Source organism: Podarcis pityusensis (assembly GCF_964106645.2).
Source record: "Podarcis pityusensis genome assembly, chromosome: 16".
NCBI lineage: Eukaryota > Metazoa > Chordata > Lepidosauria > Squamata > Lacertidae > Podarcis > Podarcis pityusensis.
Genome location: NC_138041.1, coordinates 25643246 through 25662799, shown reverse-complemented (window position 1 = coordinate 25662799; position 19554 = coordinate 25643246). Strand labels below are relative to the sequence as shown.

The 19554-nt window shown below is 46.0% G+C and overlaps 1 protein-coding gene across 5 annotated transcripts in view; it reads left to right on the top strand.

The window, feature by feature from the left end:
• AIFM3 (AIF family member 3) overlaps positions 1-18752 on the top strand; it is a 50940-nt gene extending 32188 nt beyond the window's left edge. For 3 of the 5 annotated variants that reach the window (XM_080986293.1, XM_080986292.1, XM_080986295.1), the window contains 13 exons: positions 1404-1490; positions 1827-1918; positions 3199-3329; positions 4880-4995; positions 7270-7341; positions 8725-8788; positions 9861-9937; positions 10042-10159; positions 11645-11743; positions 11914-11989; positions 13838-13942; positions 15284-15304; positions 16351-18752. In XM_080986293.1, coding sequence (XP_080842419.1) covers positions 1404-1490; positions 1827-1918; positions 3199-3329; positions 4880-4995; positions 7270-7341; positions 8725-8788; positions 9861-9937; positions 10042-10159; positions 11645-11743; positions 11914-11989; positions 13838-13942; positions 15284-15304; positions 16351-16390 — 1098 coding nt within the window. In that variant the 3' untranslated portion in view covers positions 16391-18752. The remainder of the gene's footprint in view (positions 1-1403; positions 1491-1826; positions 1919-3198; positions 3330-4879; positions 4996-7269; positions 7342-8724; positions 8789-9860; positions 9938-10041; positions 10160-11644; positions 11744-11913; positions 11990-13837; positions 13943-15283; positions 15305-16350) is intronic. The other 2 variants (XM_080986294.1, XM_080986296.1) reach the window with 1 other exon arrangement.
• The last annotated feature ends 802 nt before the right edge of the window (positions 18753-19554 follow it).

Genomic DNA, 19554 nt, shown 5'->3' with positions numbered 1-19554 from the left:
GTTCGTTCTCCTTGTATCCTAAACTTGGTGGAGGGCAAATCCTAATCGAGGGAGAGCTAACTTGGTGCCATCTAGAAATTGTTGGACTACAAATCCCATCAGCCAGCGTGGCCGATGGTCAGGGATGATGGGAGTTGTAGTCCAGCAATATCTGGAAATCCCCACATCAGCTACCACTGGCATAAGCTCTTGTAGACTACAGTCCTCTCCAGCAGATGCACGAAGTGTTATCTCGAGTTACTGGACTATAATAAGATGATATCGAATTATAAAGAGGTGAAGGAAGAAGTGGGACATTTGTCCTGCGATTTGCAGGCACGGGTCTGAGAGCTTCTTCTTTTGTCCTGCCGTTTTTCCTGGGAAAACTCTCTTGTTTACTGCTGAATCGGAACAAACATGAACCGGGTTTTCTGCAGATGGACGTTTGTTCTAATTCAGCACTAAACAGCAGAGACTCAGCTATGCAGTTGCAAATATAACATTTTAAGTGGGTTTTAAGTACAGTGGTACCTCGGGTTAAGATCTTAATTCGTTCTGGAGGTCCGTTCTTAATCTGAAACTGTTCTTAACCTGAGGTACCACTTTAGCTAATGGGGCCTATTGCTGCCGCTGCGCTGCCGCCGCGCGATTTCTGTTCTAATCCTGAAGCAAAGTTCTTAACCCAAGGTACTATTTCTGGGTTAGCAGAGTCTGTAACCTGAAGTGTCTGTAACCTGAAGTGTCTGTAACCCGAGCTACCACTGCACATTATACAAATGGGGCACTAGATGGCGCTGGTGAGCTTATGGCAAATTCATTTTTTCCCCCAAGACACTAAAAAAAAGCATTTTCACAGAGTATATATATATATATATATATATATATATATATGCGTCTAGATTCCACCCAGGTTTTCCTGGGGAAAGCAGTGAGACAAAATAAAAACCTGTGTCTTGAAATCAGGCACTCTTCCAACTTCCTCCCTCAGCTCTGGTAAGGAGGAAGTTGGAGCAAGGATGCTCTCAGTGGTGGAATTTGGGCTCTCAGATTTCAGCGATGCCCTGTGCGGTGCTAAAATTTGGTGCCCCCACCTCTTGCGCGCCATCTCACAGCATTGTTGTGGGGCCCAGTTCAGCCAAACTAGTTGCATCTATCTGCTCTCAGTTCTTTTTGAGGCTCAGATGAATACCATTGGATCTGACTGTTGAAGTTTGTATGTTCACATGTTCTTTCTTTCAGTCTCTTGAGGGGTGGGCTATGGGGGGGCTGATCTGGTGCGGGGTGGGGGTGGGGGTGGGGAGAGGGAGAGAAGTGATCAGAGGGGGTGGGCAGTCATTCAAATATCTAAAAGTGCCCTCTGGGTCAAAAAATAATAACCAGCAACCCCTGCTTTTGCTAAGGACAAAAATGGGTTTTCTTTTCAGTCGATGGATTCTCACCCCGATCAGATTGCCTTGCGACCGAAGGAATTCTTTCGTACGTATGACATCGAGGTCCTGACAGAAATGCAGGTTTGTGTGTGTGTGTGTGTGTGTGTGTGTGTGTACAAGGGGTGGAAGTTTTGCATCAGTGATATTCTATACTCCCAGTTTGAATTCTCAGCTTTCCTTGAGAGCTGCCTCATACTGTGTAAAACCATTGCTTCCATCTAGCTCAGTGTTGTTTACACTGGCCGGCAGCAACCCTTCCAGGGTTTTTTCAGGTGGAGGACTCTCCCAACCCTAACCCTAGAGATGTTGGTGGGAATTGAACCCAGGACCTTCTGCAAAAGTTTGGTCCTTAGCTTATTACGCTTTTGGATGTTCCTTAAGATGTTCCGTTGAATGATCCTTTGGAAATTGTTTCAGGTGGTGGCTGTGGACGTCAAGAACAAGACAGCCATATTCAAGGACGGGTTTAAAATGGAGTATAACAAACTGCTACTTGCCACTGGGAGCACGTAAGTGACGAGCAGGAAGTTTTTGGGCACCCAAAGTTTTGACCTTAAGAGAAAGGTCATGGATGGTTATTAATTTATTATGTATTATTTACTTCATTTATATACCACCTTTATCTCCCAAGGCCTCAAGGTGGTGTATATAGTTCTCCTCCCCGCATTCCATCCTCACAACAACCCTGTGAGGTAATAATAATCATAATAATAATTTATTATTTATACCCCACCCATCTGGCTGGGTTTCCCCAGCCACTCTGGGTGGCTACAAACAAAATATTAAAACACAATAAAACATCAAACATTAAAAACTTCCCGATACAGGACTGCCTTCAGATGTCTTCTAAAGGTCAGATAGTTGTTTATTTCCTTGACATCTGATGGGAGGGCGTTCCACAGGGTGGGTGCCACTACCGAGAAGGCCTGGTTCCCTGTAACCTTGCTGTGAGGGATCCGCCAGAAGACCCTCAGAGGAGGACCTCAGTGTCTCGGGCTGAACGATGGGGGTGGAGACGCTCCTTCAAGTAGGTTAGGCTAAGAGATGGTGACTGGCCCAAGGTCACCCAGTGAGCTTCGTGACTTGAGAGGGAATTCGAACCCTGCTCTCCCAGTCCAGCACTCTAACCATTAACAGCACATTGGTTGTGAGCTCTCTTTCCGTGATGCATTGAATGCAGCACAAGAAAGTATGAGACTGCCATATACCATATTTTTTGCTCTATAAGACTCACTTTTTCCCTCCTAAAAAGTAAGGGGAAATGTGTGTGCTTCTTATGGAGCGAATGCAGGCTGCACAGCTATCCCAGAAGCTAGAACAGCAAGAGGGATTGCTGCTTTCACTGCGCAGCAATTCCTCTTGCTGTTCTGGCTTCTGAGATTCAGAATATTTTTTTTCTTGTTTTCCTCCTCCAAAAACTAGGTGCGTCTTGTGGTCTGGTGTGTCTTATAGAGCGAAAAATACGGTACTTAGATCATTGGCCCATGTAGCTCAGTATTGTCCACACTGACTGGCAGCAGCAACCGTCAAGCGTTTCAGGCTTGGAGTCTTTCCCAGCCCTACCTGGAGATGCCATTAGGGGTTGGAACTGGACCTTCTGCATTCCAAGCAAGTGCTCTACCTATGTGGAACGACCAGTACTTTGTGGCCACCTTGGAGTGGCTGTGTATTTTGAGGATGTTTTTTCTGTGATCGGTATCTACATTATAAAATCTGGACGTCTGCCAGACTTTGATCTTGTAGAATTCTGTTTTGGCTACAGTCTTGCTCTGCCGTTCCATCTTTCCAGGCCCAAAACCCTTAGCTGCAAAGGCAAGGAAGTGGAGAACGTTTTTAACATCCGGACGGTGGAGGACGCCAACCGAGTGGTGAAGCTGGCCACCAGCAAGAACGCTGTGGTTGTCGGAGCCTCTTTCCTGGGTGAGCCTCTCTCTGCAAGGAAGGACTGTCAGATCAAAGAATTTACGTACCCGGGATAAGGCTTGGCCTGCCTACATTTTTGACTAGTTGCACAAAACAAATGAATTGCCGTGAAAATCCCTGAAACGAGAAGTAATCGACTAGAAATTTTATCTTATGGAAATAAACGAAATAATAAAAATCAAAAAGTTTAAGGAAAAAATTAGAAAAACCTAAAATTGAATAAAGCCTTAATGGGATGCCGGCTACAAACCGAATTTACAAAAAAGGGTTTGAAAACCTAAATGGCAAGTTTTAGACAAGTTTTAGAAATGCTCCCATGGTCTAGATGTTACTGCTGATGTTAAAGATCAGTCTTTACCCCTTTTTTGTAAATTCAGTATTAGAAACTGTACCTTTGAGTCCTCAATCCTTTATTACTGCGCTTTGCTTCAGCTAGGTCGAGCTAGAATTATAATACTTCAGAATTTTTGGGAGTTCTACCCCCTTTTTTTGAATTTTGGTCATTTAAGGTTTATGATTTTTCTATTGCCTTCTGAGGAAACTGAATAGTTCAGTGAAACAGGGTAAGGCTTTGTTCAATTTTAGGTTTTTCTAATTTTTTCCTTAAACTTTTTGATTTTTATTATTTAGTTTATTTCCATAAGATAATATTTCTAGTCGATTACTTCTCGTTTCAGGGATTTTCACGGTATTTCATTTGTTTTGCGCAATTTCTCGGTTCCATGACTGTCTTTTTTCTACTACATTTTTGACTAGGGCTTTTCATATTTCTTGTAGCTGTTGGAACATAACCTGTTGGTCCCTATAGCATAAAATGTGCTGCTTTTAGGTGTTTTAAACTGTGGCAGGGTGAGGTGGGAATCGAACCCTAGTCCACACACTCTAACCACTAATTGTACTGGTTCTTAAATCCAGTTTAATACATTTATAGACCTGACTGTGGATTATTACCATTATTATTTCAAGTCCTCGTGAAAATTCATCGGCGTTTTTATTGCACTTTCTCCTGCTTATTCTCCTACACAATTTGGTGTAATATATATGGGTGTTTTTTGTTTTGTGAAACAATATATCCTTATGTAAAGCATGTTAGTATTATATTTTCACAAATATATGCATTTCTTTCATGCTTTCCCCTAATACAGTGGTACCTTGGGTTACATACGCTTCAGGTTACATATGCTTCAGGTTACAGAATCTGCTAACCCAGAAATAGTGCTTCAGGTTAAGAACTTTGCTTCAGGATGAGAACAGAAATTGTGCTCTGGCGGTGCGGCGGCAGCAGGAGACCCCATTAGCTAAAGTGGTGCTTCAGGTTAAGAACAGTTTCAGGTTAAGAATGGACCTCCAGAACGAATTAAGTACTTAACCCGAGGTACCACTGTATATGCTTTGCTTATGCATAGTTGAAGAACTGCATCGTAAAATTCAGGGAAGTGAGAATTTTCAATGGATAGTTGCCCTTCACTTCATTGTTTCGGGAAGTGCATTCCTTGACATGGTTTCCTCCATGGAAAATTTTACTTTTTCTTGTTTCCGTTTCCCAGGCATGGAGGTTGCTGCTTACCTCACGGAGAAGGCGCATTCCGTCTCTGTGGTGGAGCTGGAGGAAGTTCCCTTCAAGAAGTTCTTTGGGGAGAAGGTTGGCCGAGCCATCATGAAGGTAGCAACAGATACGGAAAGTTAACCTGTGAGAGCTCCTAGAATCATAGAATTGTAAAGGTGGAAGGGACCCTGAGTGGTTATTAAACCACTTCTTTTAAAAAAAAATACATCTTTGGACCCGGCCGATACGGCCAACTATCTCCCAGTCTCAAATCTTCCATTCTTGGAGATTCCATTCATATGTCAAGGAAATAAGCAACTATCTGACTTTTAGAAGACATCTGAAGGCAGCCCTATTTAGGGAACTTTTTTAAGGCTTGATTTTTTTATTATGTTTTTAGATATGCTGTAAGTCACCCAGTGTGGCTGGGGAAACTCAGTCAGATGGGCAGGGTATAATAATAATAATAATAATTGTCAGAGTTGCTTCCAGATCCTAGCTCACAGAGGATCACGCTAGCCAGCGATCATTAAATAAAAGTCTTTATTGAGTTACAGTTTCCATTCTCAAGCTGCTGCGTGCAACCCTACGTCTAATGGTTAGATCGGCGAAGCTCCGTCTGAGTCTCCGCCCCTTGTACACCAACTTAATATCCTAGCCCTGCTCCACCTTTTCCGCCTGACTGTTCTTCTCTGGGTCCCTCTGCCCCCCGGGGTCTCTTCCTTCCGGGATTCCTCTGACGCTGACGCTGACGCTGACCCCCCTGACTCTTCTCCCTCCTTTCGGCGGGCTTTAGGACCTGGCTCCCTTTCCGGGCTGCCTACTGCGCCACCTTCCTGTGCATTTGAACTTGGCACGCGCGCCCAACCTTCCACCTTCCGTCTGACCGTTTCTTCGCTCCCCGATGGAGGTGTGGCCACTCCTGACTCGTGCCCTCCCCCCTGTTGTGAGCTGCCAGCGCTTCATCCCTGGCGCCCTTCCTCTTCCCTGCTCTCTGGCGGTGACGCTGGTCCCGATTTCCAACTGCTCCCCTCTGAGTCCCCTCTGGCTCTATCTTCCTGGGGTGTCCCCCTAGGCTCCCCCCTTGCCCTGGCCACTGGTGCTCCTTTCTGTGAATCTTCTGATTCACTGGAAAGACTCGGAGATCTCGGGTCGTCGTCATCACTCATCTTTTCTTCTGCCTCCTCCCCCTCGCTCTCTGTTTCCTCCCTTGCCCTTGCCTCTGCTCCTGAACCCCTGACAATAATAATAATAATAATAATAATAATAATAATAATAATAATAATGTCCAACCACCTTCAAGGCAGGAATATGTAGCTGTCCCATGCAGGGATCAAACCGGCATTATCAGAACTATTCTTTGGCCAACTGAGCTATTCAGGCTGACTGTGGCCCTCTTTTTGAAAAATGTCTGTGAGGAAGGGAAGTTTTGACCAACTGTTTGATAATTCGAGGCTCCATTATAGAATCTAGTATAGGGGGAATTTATGATTATTTTATTATCTTTATTTAATTTTATTCTGTAATATTTATATGCTACTTTTTATTTATTACAAACTTCTGATTTTTTTTTAAAAAAACCAATTACTAAGCATAAAGTGTTGTCTTCCAGGACAAATGCATGTACAAGTGTTAAGTCTTGTATGCAGTCATGCATATAAACATCAAAACAGACTTGGAAAATCTTCTACTTTACAGACTGAGCTCACATCCACACAACTTGATTGTAAAAAAACAACATCTGTGTGGTTGACATAGAGAATAAAACAATAACGTAATCAGTAAATACATTGAAAAGCAACTATTTTTTATTTTGTATACTTCTTAATGCCCAAAAATAGACTTCTAAGTGGTACAAAGTATAGAAGCAATAAATATATTAACAAGGCATAAAACCAGTTAGCTACACAAATTATTCAAATATAGAATCACATATTTGTGGAGTTGGAAGGAACCCTCAAGGTCATTGATCCAACTCCATGCAATGCAGGAATCACAGTTAGATAATCTCTGACAGATGCCCCCCCACATCTGTTTAAAAACCTCCAAGGAAGGAGAGCCCATAATTAAAATATGCAGGGAAGAGGGCTTTAACCCTTTGTTTCCCACTGTAGTCCTGATCTGTTGGGGGGGCAGCAATTTTATGTAACTGTGTGATTTGCTGCCACTATGTGACCATAGTTGTGTGAATGGTTAAAATCCCTCCACCTGCCATGCTAGGGTTCCGATCTGGATTGGGGCCCCAACTGCTGGCCATTTATCTTTGAAAAGAAAATCCTATGCTTAAGAGCACCAGTACAGAGCTAATGTATAATCTTCCCCCTCCCTCTCCTTCTCTGTCTGTCTGTCTGTCTGTCTGTCTGTCTGTCTTGCTTCCTTTCTCTTGGACAGATGTTTGAAAACAATCGGGTGAAATTCTACATGCAGACAGAAGTCTCGGAACTGCGGGAACAGGAGGGCAAGGTAGGTTTGTGTGCAATGACCTTTGAGCACCATCTGTTGGATTTCCAAGGGGAGAGATTGTGTAGGCACTGCTGTCTAAGTTTGCTTGTGGAGGTCTTCTTTTTTCTTCCTATATACATAGAAACGTAATGGTGTCGTCACGCTCAGCATTTTGCAGAGCGGCCGGTGGGCAGCCAATCCAACTGCAGCAAGGGTTAGCTGCAGAGATTGGGGAGGGGGGCTTCTCACACAGTGGTTGAGCCAGCTGTTGCATGAAGACCCTGCTTCCTTTAAGTTAGGGACGGGGTAGAGGAGGAATGGTGGCGGCTGTCACAAATTCTTTGCAGCGCTTTAGCAGAAATGCTCAGAGTTCCAGGTTCTTCAGCGCAGTATATTTATTGTGAGATATACCGTATTTTTCGCCCTATAGGACACACCGGCCCATAGGACGCACCTAGATTTTTTTGGGGGGGGGAATAAAGGGGGAAAAATTATTTCCCCCCCCCAGGCGCGGGGCTGGGGCGGGGGAAGCCCGAGCTTCCCCCACCCCCAGCCCCCAGAACGGGTCCCAGAACGATGCCGAAGCTGCGTTCAGCTTTAGCATCGCTCTGGGAGCTTGCGTGGCTGGGGGCGGGGGAAGCCCGAGCTTCCCCCGACCCCAGCCCCCAGAAAGGGTCCCAGAGCGATGCCGAAGCTGCGCGCAGCTTCGGCATCGCTCTGGGAGCTTGTTGGGCTGGGGGGATAGCTTCCTGAAGCCTGGAGAGCAAGAGGGGTCGGTGCGCACCGACCCCTCTTGCTCTCCAGGCTTCAGTGAAAGCCTGCATTCGCCCCATAGGACGCACACACATTTCCCCTTCATTTTTGGAGGGGAAAAAGTGCGTCCTATAGGGCGAAAAATACGGTATATATATAGGCTATAATTAACTAGCAATTCATACAATCAAACAGGGTACCTGACTGCACCTTAAGGCAAATATCTAGATATCTCTATCTCTCTGACCACACTCTCCTACACCACCACAACTACTGCTGGACAGGTTTCCTTTTTAAACTGATGACAGCCAATCAACTGATATCGCCCAGTCCTAGTGCAGGCACAGCCACATTTCTCACTAGATCCACGAATGGTATAACCGACAGCAGCCTTCCCAACCTGGCACCCTCCAAAGGTTTTGGACTACAACTCCCATCAGCACTACACAGCCATGCATCCAAAACACTTGGAGGGCACCAGGTTGGGGAATGGTTCATTGGACAACTTCTCCATTCTTTATTTCCTGGTTTCGCAGTGTGGGGTGGACTACCCTGTGAATGAAATAAAAGGGTGTAAGATCTGGGCAAAATGGGCTGCGGCTCGTCTTTCCAATTACTACCATTTCCTACTTTTTTCTCCCTCCCTTGAAGCTAAAGGAGGTTGTATTGAAAAGTGGCAAAGTCCTCCGAGCCGATGTCTGCGTCATAGGCATAGGTAGGTGGCCATGCAAAACTTTACTTCTCTGGAATCCTTCATATCGGGGTATGTGTGTGTGTGTGTGTGTGTGTGTGTGCTTGTGTGTGTGCGTGCGTGCGTCATGGGCTGCTATGCACCCTACCTGTGGACCATCCATTGCAATGATATCTTTTGCAACAAAACACTTTCACATTTCCCTTTCTCATTCATTGATGGAGAATGGTCGGAGCGGGGAACACAGCGGGAAATTTTGGCGCACCGCTGCTGTAAATTCCTAATCAACTAGGTTGCTTATCTATTTCGTAAAATTCATATTCCGATGGATTGTAAAATGGCGACAACAACGCCTCAAAGCGGTTTGCAAAAGGAAGAAAACGATAAAATGATCAGTAAAAACATTCAAAAAAAATAAAATCAGCAATAAACTAAAAGCAGATGAAAATATACAGCAATATTCTACATGTCTGGGTAGGTTTGCCTAGATGTTGGGGGTTTTTTTAAGCAGGTGCTGAAAAGAGTACAGTCAAGATGCCGGCTTTTGGCCAAGAAGCCGAGAACTGATGTTGGAGACAGGGGGCGGTCAGACTCTGGGACTTAGGGCCAGGCTGGTGGTGCTCATGTCAGCCTGGATAGCTCAGTTAATTAGAGCATGGTGCTGATCTTGCCAAAGCTGCAAGTTCGATTCCCGTTTGGGACAGCTGCATATTCCCGTGGGTTGGACTAGGTCATGGGTAGGCAAACTAAGGCCTGGGGTCCAGATCCGGCCCAATCCCCTTCTAAATCTGGCCCACAGACGGTCTCGGAATCAGCTTGTTTTTACATGAGTAGAATGTGTGCTTTTATTTAAAATGCATCTCTGGGTTATTTGTGGGGCATAGGAATTTGTTCATTCCCACCCCCAAAAAATATAGTCTGACCCCCCACAAGGTCTGAGGGACAGTGGACCGGCCCCCTGCTGAAAAAGTTTGCTGACCCCTGGACTAGGTGATTCAGAGAGTCCCTACCGACTCTAGAATTCTGTGATTCTATGGAGAAGTTGCTTAGGCACAGCCCTCCCACTGACAACATTCCGGTCTCCCTTTCTGGGCAGGTGCAACCCCAGCGACGGGCTTCTTGAAGCAGAGTGGCATTAACGTGGACTCCAAAGGTTTCATCGTGGTGAACAAGGTAAAACCGGGGCACGGAAGGCAGGCTGGAGCCCAGTGCAAGTGCTCTGGTATACGCAACAGATGTGCCGTCAACCCACGAGGTTCTTTCCTCCTCCCTTCCAGATGATGCAGACCAACATCCCAGGAGTTTCTGCAGCTGGTGACGCTGTTGCCTTTCCACTGGTGCTGAGGAACAACAAGAAGGTGAACATCCCTCATTGGCAGATGGCTCACATGCACGGTGGGTGACGCTCAGTTTCTTGTTTCTTCTTTTGTCATTTAAATTTTTCATTTTATAACGTATACAAAGCAGAGAGAACGGTTATAGCAACCGGTGGAAATTAAAAGATGAGAAATACGTAGTTGTGTCATTCAATTCTACTCAGTATTGATTCAGAGCAGATTCCAACATATAGTTAGCAGAGTAAAAACTTAAAACATGTTGCAAGATTCCCAAAAAATAGACCAGAGGCAATTGTATTTCATCCAGCAGAGCTTTATTGCTGCTGAAGGCAAATGAGCATAATGGTCGCAAATCCAATACATTCAGGATTGGCGCTGTCCATAAGAAATCCAGTTGCAGCAGACTTAACTTAAACTTACAATAACATATAATAAGTCTAAACCTTAACACTAAGCATACTATGTACAGAACACCACACCAGAAGGAAGAGAGATAGAAAGACTCCTTCTATCCTTATTTTTTATAGTCATCATAACCTTGAAAGAACGAGATAAGAGAACCAGTTTAAACCAGCTGTACTCAGCTTCTCTGAAGGGATAACCCAGACATCACGAACCTTCTGCTTGTTTCTTTCACACAGAGAAGCTTCCAGAACCCTCTTTAATTAATTAGAATAGGAAATGTGAGATAGTGGGTGGACATAGCAGACGACACAGCGATTTCTCCAAAGCAGCTCTTTATTTGTATGCTGGAACAGAACTGAACTGCAAACAGCTCAGCCGGCCTGCTTTTATAGGCAGCCGGCTGTCAACATTGTAGCAACAACAACCCAGGGTTTCCCCGCCTAAAGTAACTGACGTGGACCTGAGTGAAAACTATATACATGATACTCCTGGTGGCCAGGGTGAGAACTTCAATACATAACACCCCTCCCCACCGAGATAAGGCATTAGTTACAATCATAGTGGTTCCATTACATACAGCAATACTCTTATTGGTTTCAGTAAGGCACATAAGCATATTAATTGACCCTATTCACGAAACAGCTTTACATGTGCAGTTTGTCCAGTGAACATAGTCTTTTAAATACGGGCTACTGGCCTTGCGGATTTCCTGGGCGGAGAGTTCAGCAGCTTCTGAGGCCACGGCCTCCTCAATGGCTTTCTGCAGCGTGAGGTCTGCCTTGGCGAGGAGATGCCGTTGCAGACGGATGTCCCGGACCCTGCAGACGATTTGATCCATCAGGGCATCGTCTAAGTCTCGGAACTCGCAGTGCATTGCAGCCTGTCGGAGGGCGCACATCAGATCAATACTTTCTGTACTAAGAAATGCAAAATGACAAGTTACACACGGGTTAAAATAGCAAAGTCCAAGACTAACAGCTGGCCTAAACCACCCCTAAAAGAGAGGGCGATTTCAGATTCCAGGAGGATCTACACAGCTGGTTAGGGGAATCAGGGAGAGCTGGATTGCTGGGTGGCTGGTGCTGTAGATATCAACTGCATGGAGCATTGGGCAATGTGCTCTTCCTCCACATTCCAGGACGCATTGCCGCGCTGAACATGTTGGCACATGGGACCGAAATCAGCACAGTCCCTTATCTGTGGACAGCCATGTTTGGCAAGAGCATCCGCTATGCAGGTGAGTGAATGGCCCACCCACTTCTGACGGTAAGAGCAAGGCCAAGTCTTCTTCTCTGCAAGACTTTGGAGGAAGATCTATCCCTGGCCATTGGCTGTCATTGCTAGGGCGGTTGTACAAGTTCCTCACCCTTGCAATAAATCAGTGTTATTTCTCTTTTCATTTCCCAGGCCATGGAGAGGGGTTTGATGATGTCATCATTCAGGGGGACTTGGATGAACTGAAGTTTGTGGCGTTTTACACCAAGTAAGTGCTGCTTTGTCTTTCCAAAGATGCAACTGCACCCACGTTAAGTGAGGATGGGCATTTGCAAAAAGTGCTGGCTGTGCTCCACTTAATGGCATTCCGTGCATCCGCAACACGAGTCAGCAGTGTGATGCAGCGGGGGGAAAAGCTAATGCAGTTCTAGGTTGCATCAACAGAAATCTAACGTCCAGATCAAGGGAAGTAATAGTACTGCTCTGTTCTGCCCAGGTGAGACCCTAGCTGGAGTCTTGTGTCCAGTTCTGGGAACCCCAGTTTCAGAAAAATATTGACAAATTGGAGTGTGTCTTGATAAGAGTGACCAAGATGATCAAAGGGTTTGGAAACCAAGCCTTATGAGGAACGGCTGAGGGAGTTGGGTAGGTTTAGCCCGGAAAAGAGAAGACAGAGAGCCATCTTCAAATATCTGAAGGGCTGTCATATGGAGAAAGCTTGTTTTTTGCTTTTCCAGGGAGTAGGACCAATGGATTCAAATGACAAGAAAGGAGACTCCAACAGGGGTCAGCAACCTTTTTCAGCTGTGGGCCTGTCCACCATCCCTCAGACCATGTGGTGGGCCGGACTATATTTTGGAAAAAAATATGAGCAAATTCCTATGCCCCACAAATAACCCAGAGATGCATTTTAAATAAAAGGACACATTCTACTCATGTAAAAACACGCTGATTCCCGGACCGTCCGTGGGCCAGATTGAGAAGGCGATTGGGCCTTAGTTTGCCTACCCCTGAACTGAACATTAGGAACAAAGGTGCCAGCTTGCCTCCCACATTGGGGGGGGGGGCGCATCACATGACACGTCATGTGATGTCGCGTGACGCATCCACCCTAGTGGGTCGTGTGGCGGGGAGATGGAGGCGGAACCATCGGATGCTCCACCTCCCCACCTAATATCATGTGAGGAGAAGGGGGCGGAGCTCAGAGCTTAGCTTTGCCGCTGGGCCTCCTTCTCCCCATGGCATATGGGGGGTGGCATCACGGGGGGTGGGACATACGGAGGGCAATCTTCACCCTCGCTCATCCCAGCTCCCTCCTGGCTCCCAGGTGGAGGCTGGGGTGCACAGAGGGCACCAAACGGTGACAGAGGATGTCAGCCCCTCAATATTGGGAGGGCTGGGTTCCCTGATTCAAAATATTGAGGGGGCTAGAGCCCCCAGCGCCCCCTATACCTCGCACTGGCGATTAGGAAGACCTTTCTGATGGTAAGAACTGTTCAGCAGTGGAATGGACTCCTTCAGAAGGCTCTCCTTCATTGGAGATTTTTTTAAAGATTTTTTTTAAAGATTTTCTTGATTTACAGAAGTATGTGTAATGTCTCTCTCTTGTATTTTTTCCATGTAACATTTTTACAAATCAGTTTCATTTGTTGAGACATTAGGAAGAAAAGGGGAAAAGGGGGGAGGAAGATGGTTGGGGGTGGGTTCAGGTGGCGATGTTTCTATTTTACTTACTATATGTAGGGTTTGGTGTCAGCGTTGCTTGTGCAGGTTCTCTGCTGTTCACTTGTGTTCCTTTGGTGGTGAGAGAGGTTGGGGTTGGCCTTGTTTGTTTGTGATTGGCTGTGGTGATGTTTGTTTTCATCTGTGAGTGGGGTGGGTGGATGTTTTGGATCAGGTTAGCCATATTGATTTGTATGCTCTTGGTGGATTGTTGTCATTGTCTTGTTGGGCTGTGTATGTGATAAAGGGGAGCCATACGGGGTGAAGGCGTCTTCTTCTGTTTGTCCCCCTTCATTGGAGATTTTAAGGAGAGGCTGGGTGGCCATCTGTCAGGGATTCTATGATCTCAACCTCTCCTCCGTCAGCTTCCAAATCCTCAGATCTTTTGTTGCAGGAATGAAGAGGTGCTTGCCGTGGCAAGCATGAACTACGACCCTCTGGTCTCCAAGGTTGCAGATGTCATGGGAGCCGGCAGGGCCATCCGGAAAAGAGATGTGGAGTAAGTTGCAACCGCCGGTTTGAGACCGACCTTTCCCTCAAAGCACCCACTGGTTGGTTTCCTTTCTTTCCTCATTGCAAAGTTGATTGACAGCCCAAAAAGTAAAAGGGGGTTTCAACTGCTGATCCACCCCCAAGTTTTAAAGGGCATCAATCTGGCCTGGGCTGTCTGTGTCCCACAACTGCCCCACAAACAGAGCATAATGTGGGGTACAGATCTGGTGGATCTTGCCATTCATTTTAAACGCAAGGTTCTAGTCCTCAAGCTTGTGAGTATCAGACGAAAAGTTTACCTGCCGCTTCTTTGTTTTTCTTTTCTGGCAGAGCTCTTGTCCATTTCCCACTTGTGAGGCAGGTGAATCCACCCCCCCCCCCAAGGAAATGGATGTAGTGATATTGGTTGGGGGGAGCTCACTTCCTTGATCAGCATTGGGCCAGCACTGAGTGAAAAATCAGGAGCTAGGTTGGCTGATTTTCCGGTAGGAAGAGGTGTGAGCAACTTCCTGTCATAGCTGTCAACTTACAGATTTGAAAATAAGGGACCGGCAGCCTCGAAAATAAGGGATCAGCAGCCAAAATAAGGGATTTTAGTCAACCAGCAGCCAAACGAAGCCTCAAGTGGTGGTTCCCATAGCTCAGCAACCCAGTAAAGGGGATGCAGCAAGGAAAACCACGTCACCTCTCCGCTGGGAAGCGCTGAGCAAAGGCGAGTCCCCAGCAACGCGGCCGATTTGATCAGCACAAGGCATGCAAGTTCCACCCCCCAGTCGTTCTTAGACTCCTTATTGGGTGAGCAACACAGCCAAGCAGCACAGTTGGAGCCTCCCTCCTCCCTGGCCGGCAGGGAGGGAGGGAGAGGAGTTGCTTCCTTTGAAACCCGGGAAATTTAAGAGACATCATCAATAAGGGACAGCAGCGGGACATGGTGCTGGGATAAGGGACTGTCCCACCAAATAAGGGACGCTTGACAGCTATGCTTCCTGTGAGCAACGGTTATTGAATAAACTTTGGGGAAACACCCCCCACCAATATGTATCCTGCAAAACTTTTAAAGTGGAAGCAGAGATTATCAATATTATAAGCTCAGAATTTGGCCTATAATGTTGATAATTTCCATTTGAAAAACAAAGCCAAGTTTCTAGCCATTACGGTTGTAGAGGGAAGCCAGAGAAGTGGACTAGCTCTGTGCAGGGCTTTAAATTTTTTAGAACTGAGGAAGAATATGTAGTCCTGAGTGTGAGCTGTGAAGCCGGTCAGTCCCACTGGTAGCAAATATTGAGTCTCTTCTTCTCTCCTTTCTTACTTTCTTTTTCTTTCTCTTTCTTCACTGCTGCAATTTAAGGCTCTTCATCCGCTATGGCAAGTAGGTATATTTTAGTCAGTGTCTCTTCAGCTTGCTAGTTTGGGGGAGTTGTTCTCTTCCCCCAACCCAACTTTCACTTTTTAATCTGTTTAAATCAGTGGTTTTCAAACTTTGGGGGGTCGCTGCTCCCTTGCTTCCACAAGCTCACCCCCAGTGCCCCCTACCATGCCCTATAAAAAGAATTATTCACAACAGCAGTTTGGATGACCCACTGAGGAAAATAATGATAGAATAAAATTCAAAATGGTAAGGATTAAGTGCATGTTCATTCAAGATTCAATTAAAACTATTTGGTTTAATTCATAAAATAGATGAATTTGATCCAATGATATATTAGTAGGAACTTTCTGGCACTAAGAGCCGTTGGACAATGAAACGGATGACATCAGAAGGTGGTGGACTCTCTTTCACTGGAGAGGAACTTTAAAAACACTCTGCAGCAGCAGAGTGTGGATTATAGGTTGTTAAACCCTTTTGCTTATCCTGATTCATCTGCCTTAAAACTCTTGCCCCTCCCTCTACCTCTCTAGCAATGAACAGACCACACACTCTTAAGTAAGTTTAAAAGTTTTACTTACTAAATCCAAAGGTCTGATTCATGCATTGTTCCATGCAGCACCCAAGTTACTTTTGGGCACAAAATACACAATATAGTTTCAGATATGCTGTCTGAACTTGGATCAAGTTCAGACATGTCCGCCCTGGTCCATGGCTGGAAGAGAAGTAAGAGAAAGGAAGAGAAAACAGCTTTACTTCCTCCTTCATGGAGGAGAGGGGTCATGACCTAGCTGAGTCTAGGAACAGAACTCTGTGATCTTAACCCCTTCATGCACTAACTAGCGCTCGTGTGTAGTTATGTTTGACTGCAATTTCCCACACCTTCCAACTCGACAGTTCTATTTCTATGATTCTTTGCTCTTTGTGCTTTCAGTCAGCTTCAAAAACATTGCCTTCCTCCACTCCAGGGTTTGTGTAGCTGGTTTGGGAGTTGAGGAAGTATTCCTACAATAATCCTGCTTTGTTTGTTGGTTTTGTCTTTCCTGTAGAACTGGAGACATGTCCTGGCTAACCGGAAAGGGCTCCTAACATCCCCAGAAATCACTTGGCTTCCTACAGACCCTGCAGTCACCAAGGGCAAGATGCCACACACCTTTCTCCAGTGACTTTGACAAACCTGGCACTGTTTCCATAACCATTCTCTTCCTACGCCTTCCAAGGGCCCCATTCATGCTGAGATCAACTTCTGTAGCCTCAGAGTGGCTTAAACACACCCTCTCCCTGGAGCAACCGGAAGGAAAAGGGGCCACTTAGGGGTTCATTGAGTTGCCACGGCTATCTAGGGCCAAGTCAGATAAGTGCCGTGAAGTCAGCGGAGCCGTGGGGTGGGGGAGAGGAAAATGTGGGTCACACCTGCACGCTTGCTTGGGAGCAGTGGAGAGCTGGTGGACCTCAAAGACTTCCCTTTCTACAGGGAGAAATCTCCACGGATTGGTGTTGGCCGCATCCCACAGTGGCTGGCTGCGCTGCTCGCCGTCCACATTCCAACCGCCCTTCCAGTCTACTCCATTGCTGCTGCGGTTCTTTTGAACCACGTCCTTGAGGCGCTTCCTGCAGGCCCGTTAAGCCGTCTTCCTTTATGCAAGCCACAAACCTCTGTGTGTGTGTGTGTGTGTGTGTGTGTGTGAGAGAGAGAGAGAGAGAGAGAGAGAGAGAGCAGTGATCAAAGGGAAACTAATATGGAGGATTGGCTCACCTTTCTATGTTCCCTTTGGAACAGCTTTGCCCAAGCCTGCTGTGCCAAAGATCTGTTGGTCTTTTGCATAGGGATTGGGGGGGGGGGAGGGTGTCTGATTCAGTTCATGTTTCAAGGCGAACATACCCAATTGGCACATTCTGAAAACGGCAGGTGAACTGAACCACAGCCATCTTTCAAAATTTGTCCATCTCTGAATTTTGCAATGCAGTTCTCTGGTCAAGCACAGAAATCCATAGCTGTGCATAAATATACATATATATTAGAGGAAATAACACACAAGAATGCATTGTGTTGCAAAAACCAAACACATGAATCTTTGCAAAAACCGGACGCATGAAGCAAAATTGCAGAATAGAATGTTGCGTGAAAATGCTGGCAAATTTTCACAAGGACTTAAGGAACAGCAACACAACCACTTGTGGTGTGGAGATATGGTTAACTCCACTCAAGACTGGAAAATGAGGAACTGAAATGGATTCACCTATCCTTAGTGGGATCCATGTTTCCCCCCACATTTCCTTCCCCTGCAGCAAGCCCTCTCTTGCCAAGCCTAGCTGCGCCCGCTCTCTGCCTTTCTTCCGGAATGCAGAAGAGGCACAGGACCCGGCTTCCAGATCACTGCAACTTTTTCTTTCCTTTTGTTTTGCCTTAACCAGGTTTCTAGCCCCTAAGGATTGCCAAGATGTGCTTGAAAGAGTGCCAGAAGTCAGAGAGGTTGGAGGAGCAAGTGAGGGGAAGGGTCAGCAGCCTTGGTCACCCTCCAAATTAGTACGCCAGAATAAATTCTGCAATGCACTAATGCACGTGTTCCTCTGGCATGGTTTATTCAGACTGCAGAACTGTCTCTTCTCCTCGGCACGGGGTGTCGATTTTCTTTTTTGCAACGGGCAAAACAAACCCCTGAGTTATCACCTTGCTCATCAAGGGACAAGGGGACCCGAGGGTGATAGAGGCAGGCTGCACCTCTCCTAATAATCCAGCCCATCGAACCCTAGAATTGTAGAGCTGGAAGGGAACTTGAGGGTCATTTAGCCCAGCCCCCTGGAATGCAATTTCCTAATTCAGGGCAATCAGCTGTATTTTCTAGGAACCAGCAGCCACCATTTTCTTGCAACTCAGGGGCCGTGGAGGAGAACGTCACAACAGAAATGAGAGGGCCGTCATGGGTGTCAACACTAAAGTGGAAACACTTTGAAACCTGAAACTCCAGCTTCTCTTCGTGTGGCTGGAACATGCTAAATTTCTCTCCCCAAGCACAAGTCCCCTGGTGAAGTTGCAGCCGAAGCTCCTCCTCTAACAGGACTAGCCCCTTGCCAGACTTTGATGTTCCTCGCCACTAACAGGGTTGCCAATCATAGGCCTGCCATCTTCCACCTTCCTGACAGAGGCCTGGGGGTGCTTTAGAAATGCTTGCAGGCAGAAATTCTGCCATTGTGATGGGGTTTTTTGTTTTGTTTTTGGCGCTGTGGGGCTGGAGGAACAGGAAGCACCTGTTGAGTTCATGCGGGTGTTTTCTGAAGGGTGAAAAGAAATGCTGACTGGATTTTGCCCGCCCTGTGTTTCAACTGCCCACATTCGCTTGCGTTTCACTTGCTTTGCCACAGGATGTCATGCAAAATAAATTAGCCATCTCATGTTTTGCCCTCTTCCCCCACCCTCCTAGGTTATTAATAAACTCATGTATTAAACCACCAGGCTTGTGTGATAACTGCTCTGGATTGTGTGTGGATGCTTCGGCCAAAAATAGCCCCCTCCTAGGGTTGCTACCGTATTTTTTTGCTCTATAAGATGCACCAGACCACAAGACACACCTAGTTTTTGGAGGAGGAAAACAAGAAAAAAAATATTCTGAATCTCAGAAGCCAGAACAGCAAGAGGGATCGCTGCGCAGTGAAAGCAGCAATCCCTCTTGCAGTTCTAGCTTCTGGGATAGCCGCGCAGCCTGCATTCGCTCCATAAGACGCACACGCATTTCCACTTACTTTTTAGGAGGGAAAAGTGAGTCTTCTAGAGCAAAAAATACGGTACCTTTCTTTTTACTTGCCCTGTTCTTCTGCCTTTAAATTCTGCCTGATTTAACCAGGGCAAATGTCTTTCCCTGTAATTTAATGCTGGGGGCGGGGCAGGGAAAAGCTTTCTGAATTATTTCCTATAGGGAGAGTGTGGGTCCCCCCCCCCTTCAGTTTGCTTTTTGATGTGAACATAAATCTCACATCCCAAAACACTTTATAAAATGACACACAGATCTTCTTCCAACGTTGCACCTCTCTGAATTTTTTGCGATGCAGTTCTCTGGGGGAAAATGCCTGTTGTTTTTTTTTAAAGGAAATGGCTGTGTTGTTTTTATTACCAGTATTTTTTAAAATATTGCTTTAATTCTATTAGAGTTTATTTCCATTTTTAATGATCATCTTTGATATGTTTTTAGCATTTTGTATTTTATCTGTGTTCTTTTAATTTGTGTAAGCTGCCTGGAGTCCTCAGCTGGGGAAAA